The sequence below is a fragment of the Rhinatrema bivittatum genome, chromosome 2, assembly GCF_901001135.1.
Source record: "Rhinatrema bivittatum chromosome 2, aRhiBiv1.1, whole genome shotgun sequence".
Lineage (NCBI taxonomy): Eukaryota > Metazoa > Chordata > Amphibia > Gymnophiona > Rhinatrematidae > Rhinatrema > Rhinatrema bivittatum.
Genome location: NC_042616.1, coordinates 332780480 through 332793861, shown reverse-complemented (window position 1 = coordinate 332793861; position 13382 = coordinate 332780480). Strand labels below are relative to the sequence as shown.

The following is a 13382-nucleotide window of genomic DNA, read 5'->3' as shown; positions in this document are numbered from 1 at the left end:
CAAGATTGAATGTCGGTATATAAAAATAATAAATCAAAATGTTTGGAGTTCAGGACCAGCTTGATAGAAGGAATGATTTCAGAGTACTGCACCCAGTATTATGAGAGAATTATTGTTCACTGTACTTTATGGTACTCTATTACTGTGTTTTTTGTTATGTTTTCAAGCTGAGATGTTCAAATTTGTATGGTTCTTGAAACTTCAATAAACATAAGGAAAAAAAAAAAAAAGAGTCCATACTGATTCTTCGTTACGGTTTTCTGCTCATATCTCACAGCTATCAAAACCTTCATACTTTTTCTTACGTTTCATTCGATGACTAAGACCTTATTTAGATCAGGAGATTCTCAGACTACTCATACATTCACTAATCAGTAGTTGCTTTGATTATTGTTATGCCTTTTTTTTCTATTTATCACTTTTACACATTATTTTCCAAGTAAATACACTTGAAAAAGGAAACACATGTGATAAATACACATTAATAAGAAAAGGAAACACTCATTAGATATTACAGAATTATATCACATGTCTATCAAGCCCACTATATGGCCTAAGATTTACACAATCCAACGAAAGTTTACATTTCAATAGGAATAAAGTATTTCTAAGAATATAAATGCAATTTTACATTTAGAACAAGAAAAAATATGAGGTAATAAGCAAGCTGTGGATTCATTATACTTTTTAGAGGTCTCAACCTGATCTGAGCTCTTAGCCAGGGGCTGGTGAGGAACTAAACTGAGAACCTATTTTATTAACCAGGAAATCAGTCAAATGTGATGGTTGATAAAACAAATATGATACCCCTTGATGTTTTATTAAACATTTGCATGGAAATTTGAAGGCAAATAATGAGCCTAATTCAAGAACTCTGGGCTTCAGCAATAAAAATAGTTGTCTCCTCTTTTGTGTCTGTCTAGATATATCTGGAAATATTTGGATTTTTTGATTCAAGAAAACCTCAGATCTATGAGAGAAATATTTCTTAAAAATCCATTCTTTATCAGATTCTAATAAGAAAGTTACTATTAATGTAGCAGGTGTTGCCATACTTTCTTCTGTTCGCTCCAGTACTGCTGAAATATCCAATTTTGGGAATTCTTTTGGTGTTAAGACTTGTATATTATCTTCGTCCAATTCTCTCTTCCTTAATGGGGGCATATAGCATACTTTCACCATAATAGGTAAAGCACCTTCTGGAATTTTCAAGATCTACATTAAATATATTCTCCAAATATCTTTTGGTGAAATAAATGCCACTTTAGGAAAATTTATACACCTCAAATTTCTCCCTCTCAACTGATTTTCCATATTTTCCAATTTCATCTGCAATTGTTGATTTTCTTTAATAAGCATTTATTGAGTATTTACATTACTTTCTAAATTCACTTTAACAGAATCCACCTTCCCTTTCGATTTCAAAACTTCATTTTCCACATCTTTCATCCATTGTTCAAGCTTTTTAACATTATCTGTAATGTTATGCAGTTGTGTTATCATATTCTTGTTGACAGTATATTGCTTCCTATAGAGTTGAGGCCTTACCAGGTCAGCTACTTGAAGCACCAGTTGTTACCTCTCCAGCCTCTAGTTCTACAGCTCCAACAGGCCTTCCACCGCCAGCCCCAAAGATCTCACTTTGAGCCGAGTCTTCCCGCCCCCAACTGCACGGGCTCTGACAGAGACACACCGGGGGTTACCCATTCAGGCTTCCCCTGGTCTCCTCGTGTTTGGAGGGTTCTTATCTTAGCAGGGTTAGCGGGTGGCATCCTCTCTGCTGGGGACAAAGATGTCAGCAGCTTAATACCAGCTTCTGGTTCTGCTTCCCCCCTTCCGCCGGTCTGTGAGCTTCCCTCCCTGGCTATGGATCCATACCGGACAAGGATATCCATAGATCCTAACAAAGAAAACACTGGGAGTACCTCCGAGGCTAAGCACTCCCTGGCTTGTAAATGAGTCGAATTAGAGTTGCTGTTGGCGAGGCTTGGGGTAAGTTTCAATTAGTACAGAACATTTGGAAACCAGTTTTGTAGTTTTTTGAGACCCAGAAGTGAGAAAGGGGGCACAGTGGGAATACATATACTGGGTTTGAGTATGTTGACTCATATGTTTATTTTATATTTTATGATTTGTGTTAATGTTATTTGAAGGGGAGGGGTGGGAAGGGAAGGGCAGAGGGAAGGCTGAAAAGCAAAAAATTCATATGAGAGTCTTTCTTGTTTTTATTGTCCTGTTTATTACTATAATATACAGCTTCTCTTTGTGATGTAATATTGTATACACTTAATAAAAAGTTTATAAACAAAAAAAAAAAAAAAGAAAACCTGACAAGCAGCTTTATCTGGCCTTCCTCTTTCCTTGCTGGAATAGGCTTCTTCTTTGTGGACAAAAAAGATGGGACCCTTAGATCCTATATTGCTTACAAGGGTCTCAATGCCTTCACTGAAAGGAATTGCTATCCACTGCCCCTCATCTTGGAGCCGTATGACTGCCTGCAAGATACCAAGATCTTCATCAAGCTGGATTTAAGAGCAGTTTATAATCTCATTCACGTTAGACAAGTGGACGAGTGGAAGACAGTGTTCAATACTCGAGATGGGCATTATCAATATCTTGTCATGCCATTTAAACTCTGCAACGCTCCAGCCGTGTTTCAAAATATAGTAAACAAATTTTTTCAAGATCTTCTCTATTCCTATGTAGTGGTCTACCTGGACGACATTCTTATCTACTTGCAATCCCTGGCATCACATTGAGAACATGTTAACACATTCTCCAATGACTATGAGACCAGCATCTTGAGAAAGTCTTTTTGAACAAGAGTAACATCCCTTCCTGGGCTACATCATTTCTCAGACCTTTTCCCTGATGGACCCACTTGTCCATAGACTTCATTGTGGACCTCCTCCCACATTGCTCCACTGTCATATGGGTCATAGTGAATCATTTTTCCAAGATGTCACATTTTGTATCACTCCCTGGACTAAATTCTGCTCCTGGGTTAGCCCGCTTCTTTGTCCAGGATGTCTTCAGATTGCATGGATTACCTTTGTATACCGTATACAACAGGGGGGTCCAATTCAAAGCCCACTATTGGAAGGGACTCTGATTAGGCATTACTCTGGACTTTACCACCAGCTTGCATCCTCAAGGCAAGGGGCAAATGGAAAGAATCAACCAGGTTCTCCAAACTTTCCTCCATTTATATGTCAGTGACAGATAAGATGACTGGGTCACCCTCCTACCGTGAGCTGACTTCTCAAATAGCAATCATGTGAGTAGTACCACTGTCTCCTCCCACTCTCCTCCCCTGTCTCCTCCCTGTTTCAAGTGATGTACAACAAACATCCAGGAGTTCCTTTACTGCTTCCCCTCTCTGTGGCTTGCCCAGCAGCTCTGCTTACAGCACAGGAACTCCAAGACCTATGGATAAAACAAACCTGTTAATATCCAAGGCTGTTGCTAGTCCTGGGGGAATTATGCGCTACTGCGGAATGCAGAATTCCTCCCCTGTGCAGAATTGTCAAATTCTGCACAGAAAATGGCAGAGGAGGAGGAGAGGAGGAGAAGGAGTGCTTAACATCTGCAGAGCCTACCGGGGGTGAGAGCCTTGCTGTTCCGGGCCCCTACGGAGAACGCTACTGCCCTCCCGTCTGACGTCATTTCTGCGGGACTGGTGGGGTCCTTAAAACTAGCCCCTTTATGCCGTGTCGCAACCGCCGGCGCGTCGCCAAAGCCGCGCGCGCCTAAGGGGCATGCGTGACTTAGCTCCGACTTTGCTACTGACTTTGGAACTGACTTGGCTTTACGGATAAAATCTCTGGTGTTTAAAAGTTTAAATCCTCCTCAACCTTCAGCAAAGGATCAAGGGTCTGAAAAAGAGAAGCTGTGTGGGTAAGACCTCAATACTGAAGTTTATAATTACGTAATGCCCCATACGAAGCGCAAGGGGCGACTGCGAACTGAGTCCTCCATCCCAGTAGAAACCGCTCTTATGCAGCCACGAATTGAGGGGTACTTTGCCCCGGCCGCAGCCTCAACTCCTGGAGTAAAGTCTGCAGAGGGATCAGGGGAGGAACATAATCTGTCCCTCATAGACATTCATATATCTTTAAGCCCAGGAGCGCCTGCAACCTCCTCTCCTCCAATCCGTGGCACCCAGCAGGGACCCGACAGAGATACCCGGTTATTAACCGGTGGTGGAGGAGGAAGGGAGAGAGGAAGGAGAACTCTGTTCTATCTGTGTGGAAGCTGGGGGCTAAGGAACAGCTGAGCCCCGTGAGATAGACATTTGCCGACCCGGAGGCTAAGGAACAGCTGAGCCCCGAGGGATTGCCATCTGCCGGCCCGGAAGCTGACGTCATCAAGGAGGGACGGTAGTTGTTAAAACCGCCCCTCCCGCGGCGAACCTTCCGAGGAGGAAGGGAGAGAGGAAGGAGAACTCTGTTCTATCTGTGTGGAAGCTGGGGGCTAAGGAACAGCTGAGCCCCGTGAGATAGACATTTGCCGACCCGGAGGCTAAGGAACAGCTGAGCCCCGAGGGATTGCCATCTGCCGGCCCGGAAGCTGACGTTATCAAGGAGGGACGGTAGTTGTTAAAACCGCCCCTCCCGCGTCGCGCAGCCGACGCCGGCGCGCCGAAGGGGCGCGCGCGGCTTGGAAGATCTTTGGGCATTTTTTTGGAAAATTTGATCCTCTCTCTACCCTGGACGGCCCTACAGCAATTTCTATCTGGTATGTTATTATTATATATGTTTCTACCTCTCTTCCAAGAGCCCTCCAAATAAGGAGATTAAAGTGACTAACTGAGCATAACTGTATAAACCCAGAAATAAGATCTTCTGTATTTGCATAATAATATTCATTATATATGCCTCATACAAAAAGAAAAGGGAGATTGAGGGGTGAGATAGTAAGCTCACCAGCAATAGACCCTCGGCAACTACAGATTCCTGGGTTTTTTTCAGTACCTGGGCCCTTAACACCGGAGAGCTCAGTCGCTAAGGGGTTGGTAGAGGAGCATATACCACCCCCTTTGACTTTAGATATCACCTTGAGCCCCGGATCTCCAAAGAAGCCTTCCTACCCTGGAGATATTGATATACCGTCACCTGTAATGGCTACAGCAGCAGAAATTTCTGATAAATCAGAAATGGTAATGACTTCTACACCAGAGACTAATGGAGCTGCTAATTATACGTCATTTGCAAGTAAAGAAAGGGGGGAAGGAACTGTTGTTGATGGGAAAGATGAGCAGCTTAGAGCTCTAACTGTTAGCTCCATGATAAAGAAATCTGACCCTATCACTATGGAAGGTATATGGTCTATTTTGAAATCAATTGAAAGCTCAATTAAAGTTCTTTCACAGGTTACGTTGGAAACTAAACAACAGACAATGATTAATAATGAGATAATTACACGTTTTAGTGCTAAAACAGAGCTACTTGAAAGTAAGATTACAGTGGTAGAGAAAAATCAGGTGAAACTGATTGAGTCAGAAATTAGTACATCCAAAAGATTAGAAGCAGTAGAAAATTCTTTGAGGGCTCACAATTTGAGAATAATAAATTTTCCAGTAATCAAAGATATAGCACCTTTAAATTTGTTCAGAACATATATGCAGCAAATATTAAAGATTCCTGAAGCTGCATTACCCGTAGTTGTGAAGGCATATTACCTACATCAGGTTACCCAGATGGAAGAGCCAAATTTAGCCTTAAACCTAACGGATATATTAGAACAATCTTTGGAGTTAGAGATTTCCCAAAGAAAACCCTTACTTATTTCTTTTGCTTTTCTCTCAGAGAGAAATAATATACTTAGGATGTTTTTTAGAAATAGGCAGGCTAAATTTTATGGTTTCCCCATCCGAGTTTATCTGGATGTGGTAAAACCGACACAACAACGTCGAAAGGAATTCTTATCATTGAGAGCAGATTTAATTAAGATTGGGGCCCGTTTTACCTTAAAATACCCCTGCAGGGCTTGCATACTCTATAACAGCAATAATTATATTTTCCTAGAGCCTAAACAGTTAAAAGAGTTTTTGGTTGCTCACTCCCCACAGGTATCAGCAGCAGTTTTGGAGTAGAATGAGAAGGGGTTCCACGTATTGCCCAGTTAATTAGTCACAAATAGGAATAATGTTGTATTAATTTCTTGTAAAATGCTTTAGTTGTTATCTCCTTATTATCCTATAATCATGATGTCTGAAATGCATTAAGATGTTATTTGAACTTTAGATGTTTTTCGTTATTTTAGATTTCTATGTATTAGACATCAATTTTTCTGTAACGAGTTTAAATCTTGGAAAAAGTTTTAAAACTGAAAATAAAGAATTAAAAAAAAAAAAAAACCGGTGGTAACTCAGTCTCAGAGGGGGAAACTGTAGGGAATACAACGGACAATTTACATTTGATTAGTCATGGAATGATTGAGAAAAATGTGAATGAGATTAAGAACTTAACCGAGAATATAAACGAGAGAACATCTATTAAGAAAGGAGAGGGTAGGAACTCGGAAGAAGAAATCTATAAGATTTCTGAAATCTCCCGTGAAGGTGGGAAGGGTGCTAGTTTCAACTTGCAAAAATTACAGAAACCGAAAGTGGTAACACTTGATTCTATATGGAATGCGATAACAAAATTAGAAAATACCATTTCATCATTAGTCAGGAGGCCCCCCCCAAGCTGGCCAAAAGTTCCTTTTGGGTGCAACGAGGGTCCCGGAGCGATCGCGCGGGGAATCACGTGACGCCAACGTCACGTGTTCCTTGTAAAGGAGTTCAGAAATGGCGTCCTGACTCCCTGCTGTACCACCAGGGAGTTTTGGTAAGTCTTGGGGGGGGGGGATTAAGGAGGGTAAGGGGTTTAAATTTTTATTTAGGATCAACAATCGCGATTTCCAACTTATTCAATATAGCTATGTTGAATAAGTTGGAAATCCGATCGTTTTCGCCTCATCACTTTTTTAAGTTAAAAAAAAAAAAAAGTTGCGTTTTACATTTAAGTTCAAAACGAATGCACACCCCTACTGATTACCAGTCATCTAGATTATTGCAACTCCCTACTGAATAGTATCTCCAAGAACAACTTGAAATATTTACAACTTGTACAAAACATTGGAGCCAGACTCTTGGTAGGCACCAAAACTTCAGACCATATAAGGCTCATCCTATCTAATCTATACTGGCTCCTATTGGAGCCAGGATAAAATTCAAAATCCCATGCTTCACCTTCAAATGTGTGAACAAACTGATCCAGGATTATCTCTCACAGCTCCTGACCCCCTATATCCATCCCTTCTAGAAATCTCTGTTCCTTACAAATGGCTGTTCTTGCCTCCCCTCTCTTGACTACTATAAAATGGTCCAGCACAAGGCAAACAGTCTTTAGCTGTTACGCTCTCAAACTCTGGAATGAGGTTCCATGGCTAATTTGCCATGAATCATGCTACCTCATCTTCTAAAAAAAAGCTAAAGCATTACTGTTTAACCAAATCTTTCTTCAGTCTGATCAAACTTAATACCAATCTCCACCACCTAGGACTCTTATTGTAAGGAAATTAGTGTCATTCATTGACTGGATCAGTGAATCCTTTCACCATAAAGGAAACGTAGCCTCTAATATTTTGTTCTGCTCTGTATAGGCTTTACTTCCATAATCTCTACCCTGATGACCTGTCTTGGGTTTGCGGAATATCACCTATTGGATATATGAATATAGGCTTCAGAATTCAGGTAAACGCCAATTTATTGTGCCAACCCACATTTGGTATCTACTACATGACTGCGTGAAGTGTTTTGTTTATTTGTCCTTGTTCTTACTGTTTTTTGTTTAGTTGTCCTATTAATTTGATATCTGAACATCCTTTGTGATGTACATCACTTTGAGAGATTTATTATGGTGTGTAAGGCGATTTGTAAATGTTCCTAAATAAATAAATCAATAGCACCATCACTATATTAAAAAGCTGCTCTGTCTTTTGTTTTTATCCAAGTTTTGTTTTCTAAAAGCTGTGGGAAATTGGAATTTATATAGTAGCTGTGCTGTCAGGATACATCTTTGCAAATAACACCCTTTCACAATGGTGGGTTAACATTTACTTGTTCCAGCTTTATAATCACATACCAGTGATGGAGATGGTATGCATCGTTTATTAAACCGTAGCTACAGAAGATGAAGATTTTTGTCAAAACCCTGAAAATAACTGACCCCCACATACATACATACACACACATACACATTTTTCCCAGCAAATCATTTTTAATCTAGCAACAGGTGAATACCATTTGACCCACTTCAAGTCTAAATTGGGATATGCTTATATTCAACTCAGACAACTATTTTCAATTTTGCTCATCATACATAATACATTCTTACCAAAATACAGTCGTTCCTACAAGGTAATGGTGTCTGAGTAGGCAATTAGTTCACCGTAACCTACAATACACTAGATACATTAAATTTCACTTATTGTTATCTTTGGATACATTATTTGTTTATACCCCCTTTTAAAATCACATAATCTCCTCCTCAGCCTTTACTTCATTTTCTGCATTTGACTTTGTGAACTATACATGAATATAGATAAGGATTCAGTTAAATTGTACATTTTAGAAGTAAACAAAGCTAATATGTACATAATGAAGGGATCAATTGCAAATCTCCAGGCCAACAGATCTGACACTCAAGGTTTTATGATGGAAAAACATGGCCACAGCTTTATTCCTTTTAACATTACAAGTACAAAAATTGGCAAACACAGCAAAACTCAACCATTAAATTCAGTTATCACCAGTTACAATCTCCAGTACTACTGAGCCTCATCTTAAAAAGGTATCAGCTATCAGTGATAACCTCCCTAAGGGAAATACTTCATGGTCATCCTGTCGCCCCATGCAAATGTAATAAATTAGGAACAAAAATACCCCCCAAAATATAAAACTCTTGCAATAGAGCATATTCAGAGTGCAACACACGGCTGTTTTTAATATTCTAATGTCAAAGGTCAATCATAAATGCAGCCAAACACTTGGAGTTTAAATGTCTACTTCTGAAATAACGCCACTATCATAACCCTCTTATTTCATTTATGAATATTCTGTGTATTTTCATTCTTATTTTTGTTGATTTGTAAATTTAACTAATGCACCATTCTAAAAACACCTCAGTGCAACAAAAACAATTTTCTTTGTGTAACAATGGAACCAACAGTGAGTTTAACTTCAGATACAGGCTATGAGTCTACTGCAAGAACAGTTGGCAATACAATTATGAAGAAAATACTTACCTTTTCAGTTGTAGATACAACAATTCAGCTAAGTGCAAAATAACCAAAGTATGCAGGGGACTCAGAGAAACCCACACGGCACAGCTGTGTTTCAGAGTCACATTGCCCCTGCTTCCAAGGCTTCTTTGCAAGACTTCCTCCTCAACACAACCTATTTGTTGCCTATCCTTTCTTGAGTGGTACATTGCACATGAGATGTTAAATTTATGAATGAATAAAAATAAGAATGAAAATATACAGAATATACATAAATGAAATAAGAGGGCCATGATAGCGGCGTTCTATCAGGAGGAGACATTTAAACTCCAAGTGTTTGGCCACATATATGATTGTCCTTTGACATTAGAATATTAAAAATAGAAGTGTGTTATATGCTTAACACACTTAATATGCCCCATTGCAGGATTTTTGTTTTTTTGTCCATAGCTTATTATCATCAGGTTGGTTCCTATTGGAATTGATTGCCATGCCCACCCCATGCAACTGACCATTCATTCTCCCCCAGTGTCAATCCAGCTGCTATACATAACAGTTGGGTCGTCCTGACTCATCAAGCCATTCTTCTAGCACAAGGCCCTCCAATGCAGGTGGTAAGTTTTGAACGATACTGCTCATATGCAACTAATCCCACACCGAACATTGATCAATCTTAAAAATACCAGGGTAGGTGGGAGTTGTGAAGTCCCTCACTGTACTTTGAAGATTGTCTTTGTGCCTCCTCCCTGCTTCTTATATACTTACCCAAAACCCTCTCCACCTCACTGCATCCAATAGACATCTTCATCCTATGCTTCCCCCCAGAATTCAAATCCCTGTCTTCCCACATTGTCTTCCTTACAAGCTGTTGGCCCACAGTTATAACCGTTTTCCCTTCATGCTTTACTAATTTTACAGTATTAGCTTTATTAATTCTATTTCAATTGTTCTCCTGCTCTTTCTGGACCTACTTATACCATAATGCAGCTAACTAGTCTCCTTCCTTTATCATCCTCCTTTTTTTTAAATTCAGCAGCAATATATGTGCCAAGATTAAAGATTATTCACCCTCCCACCACCTCTGCCTTGCATGTTAATATTGAAATTAGGCATTGTCTTTATCATTTTGGAGGCCCAAATAAAATTACCCTAATGTTTGAAGGGATACTGTCAATTAGCAAAAGTAGAATTTGAAAAGAATTAATGTATTTACAACTTTAGTGCAGCAGCGAATACATGCAAATTGAAGAAACAGGATTAGTCTGTCCTGCTAAGCCAGTTCTTGCTGATCTACGACTGAGTTCCTTGCTTTGAATGCATCATGGTTATAACACAGCAGTCATAGCAATGTGAGATACTATCGCCCTTAAATGTTCTCATTTTCATTTTTCTAATGCTTTGTGGTATTTATGATGTTTATTTTATAAAATTGTCTCAAGAAGAAGTGCTATTAAATAAATTGGAAAGATTTATAATAAGTTCAAAAGGCTAAAGAAAAGGCCAGACATAACTGAATAGGTGATATCAAATAATAGTGGAATAACAACATTTAGTATTAGATCTATTTTTTTAAATTTCTTTTTTCCTTTACTGATTAAAAAAAGAACAATCTTTAGAAGTGGATAATGTCTAATTGTTATGTTTCGGAAGGGTTTTGGGGAGAAACAAAAGGCTGTCTTTGGGTAATATTATTTGAATCTTTACAGCAACTGTAAACTACTAGCTGGACAATGTCAAAAGATAACTTACGCTTCTGGCTGCTGCAATGCGTTCTTCATGGCCTTGATTTGCTGAAAGTGACAGGACATGTCAGTGGCCAACACCATCTCAATCACCAAAGTTCTGAATTCCCTATGGGTACAAAAAACAAGGGAGAATGTAAAAAAAACAAACAAAAAAAAACTGACAGCATGAAATGAGGAAAACATTATTCTTTCGTGTTTGTTCTACATGTGATAATTATTTTAAGACTTTAGTAGTCAAACATAAACATTACTAAACCCTTCAAGTTACCTTGTTATTAGAGGATGAAAGATCATTCATGGTGTGATGCGTCAATGGACATTTAAAAACAGTGAGCAATGCATCAACATGACCTTCTGCTGTGATTTCAAAATGCATGATACTAAAGAAAGTGGTTGTGCGCATGCTCATTGGCATTAGTAGAAATCCATTGTCTGCTTCATATTAAACCTGACAACTCTGCCCCGCTGCAATCTGCAGAGCTGGGCCCCACCCGCACTCCCCTAATACCACTGGAGCCCCACCGCCACCATGATTCCCCCCATTCCCAACTGCTTCTTTCTCTCTAAGAATAGGGTTCATCAGAAATTTTAAGAGTTAAGAATTGTGCTATAATCGGATGACTCGAAGCTGACTAGTTTAAAACATTTCTTTGAAGCTGCCCTTTTCAGTTTTTTCCCAACCAGTTTTCTTATTTTATCATAATCTCCCTTTTGAAAGTTAATGCTAATGCACTAGATTTCTTTAGTGTCCTCCCTCCAGTTATCAAATCAAATTTGATCATGTTATGATCACTATTGCCAAGTGGCCCTAACACCATTACCTCTTTCTTCAAATCATGTGTTATACTCAGGATTAGGTCTAAAAGAGCTCCAACCCCCTCCCTCCCTTTGTTGGTTCTTGTACCAGCTGCTCCATGAAATAATCATTTATTTTTATCTAGAAACTTTACGTCCTTGGCACGACCAGATGTTATATTTACCCAGTTAATACTGGGGTAATTGAAATCATCCATTATTACAGTGCTGCAGATTTTCTTAACTTCCTTCATTTCTGTTAGCATTTCATAATCTGTCGGTTCATTCTGGCCACACACACACAGTTATTCTATTCCCCTTTTCACAAGGAATTTCTATCCAAAAAAGTATATAGTGCATTTTGTTTCCAGTAGAACCTTTATCCTGTTTGACTCTATGCCATCTTTAACATATAGCACCACCCTCCATCAATTTTGATCCATTGGTTAACTCCTTCCACCAGGTCTCTGAGATGCCAATTATATTTACCTCTTCATTCACTGCTATGAATTCTAACTCTCCCATCTTTTTTTAGACTTCTAGCTTGTATACAGACATTTCATAGTTTGAAGAACATAAGAACATAAGAAATTGCCATACTGGGTCCATCAAGCCCAGCATCTTGTTTCCAACAGTGGCCAATCCAGGCTACAAGTACCTGGCAAGTACCCAAAACTAAGTCTATCCCACACTACTGATGCTAGTAATAGCAGTGGCTATTTTCTAAGTCAACTTGATTAATTGCAGGTAATGGACTTCTCCAAGAACTTATCCATACCTTTTTCAAACCCAGCTACACTAACTGCACTGACCACATCCCCTGGCAACAAATTCCAGAGTTTAATTGTGCGTTGAGTGAAAAAGAATTTACTCTGATTAGTTTTAAATGTGCTACATGCTAACTTCATGGAGTGCCCCCTAGTCCTTCTATTATCCGAAAGTGTAAATAACCAATTCACATTTACCCATTCTAGACCTCTCATGATTTTAAACACGTCTGTCATATCCACTCTCAGCCGTCTCTTCTCCAAGCTGAACAGCCCTAACCTCTTTAGTCTTTCCTCATAGGGGAGCTGTTCCATCCCCTTTATCATTTTGGTCATCCTTCTCTGTACCTTCTCCATCACAACTATATCATTCTTGAGATGAGGCGATCAGAATTGTACACAGTATTCAACGTGCAGTCTCACCATGGAGCGATACAGAGGCATTATGACATTTTCCGTTTTATTCACCATTCCCTTTCTAATAATTCCCAACATTCTGTTTGCTTTTTTGACTGCTGCAGCACACTGAGCCGACGATTTCAAAGTATTATCCACTATGATGCCTAGATCTCTTTCCTGGACGGTAGCTCCTAATATGGAATCTAACATTGTGTAACTATAGCATGGGTTATTTTTCCTTATATGCATCACCCTGCTCTTATCCACATTATATTTCATCTGCAATTTTGATGACCAATTTCCAATCTCACAAGGTCCTCCTGCAATTTATCACAATCCACTTGTGATTTAATTACTCTGAATAATTTTGTATCATCTGCAAATTTGATTACCTCGCTCTTTGTAT

At 39.3% G+C, this 13382-nt stretch overlaps 1 protein-coding gene across 6 annotated transcripts in view; it reads right to left on the bottom strand.

Annotated features, from left to right (window-relative positions):
• Positions 1-13382, bottom strand: part of PDE1C (phosphodiesterase 1C) — a 1569255-nt gene that overhangs the window by 270044 nt on the left and 1285829 nt on the right. For all 6 annotated transcript variants that reach the window (XM_029589797.1, XM_029589798.1, XM_029589801.1 and 3 more), the window contains one exon: positions 11020-11121. In XM_029589797.1, the coding sequence (XP_029445657.1) occupies positions 11020-11121 (102 nt within the window). The remainder of the gene's footprint in view (positions 1-11019; positions 11122-13382) is intronic.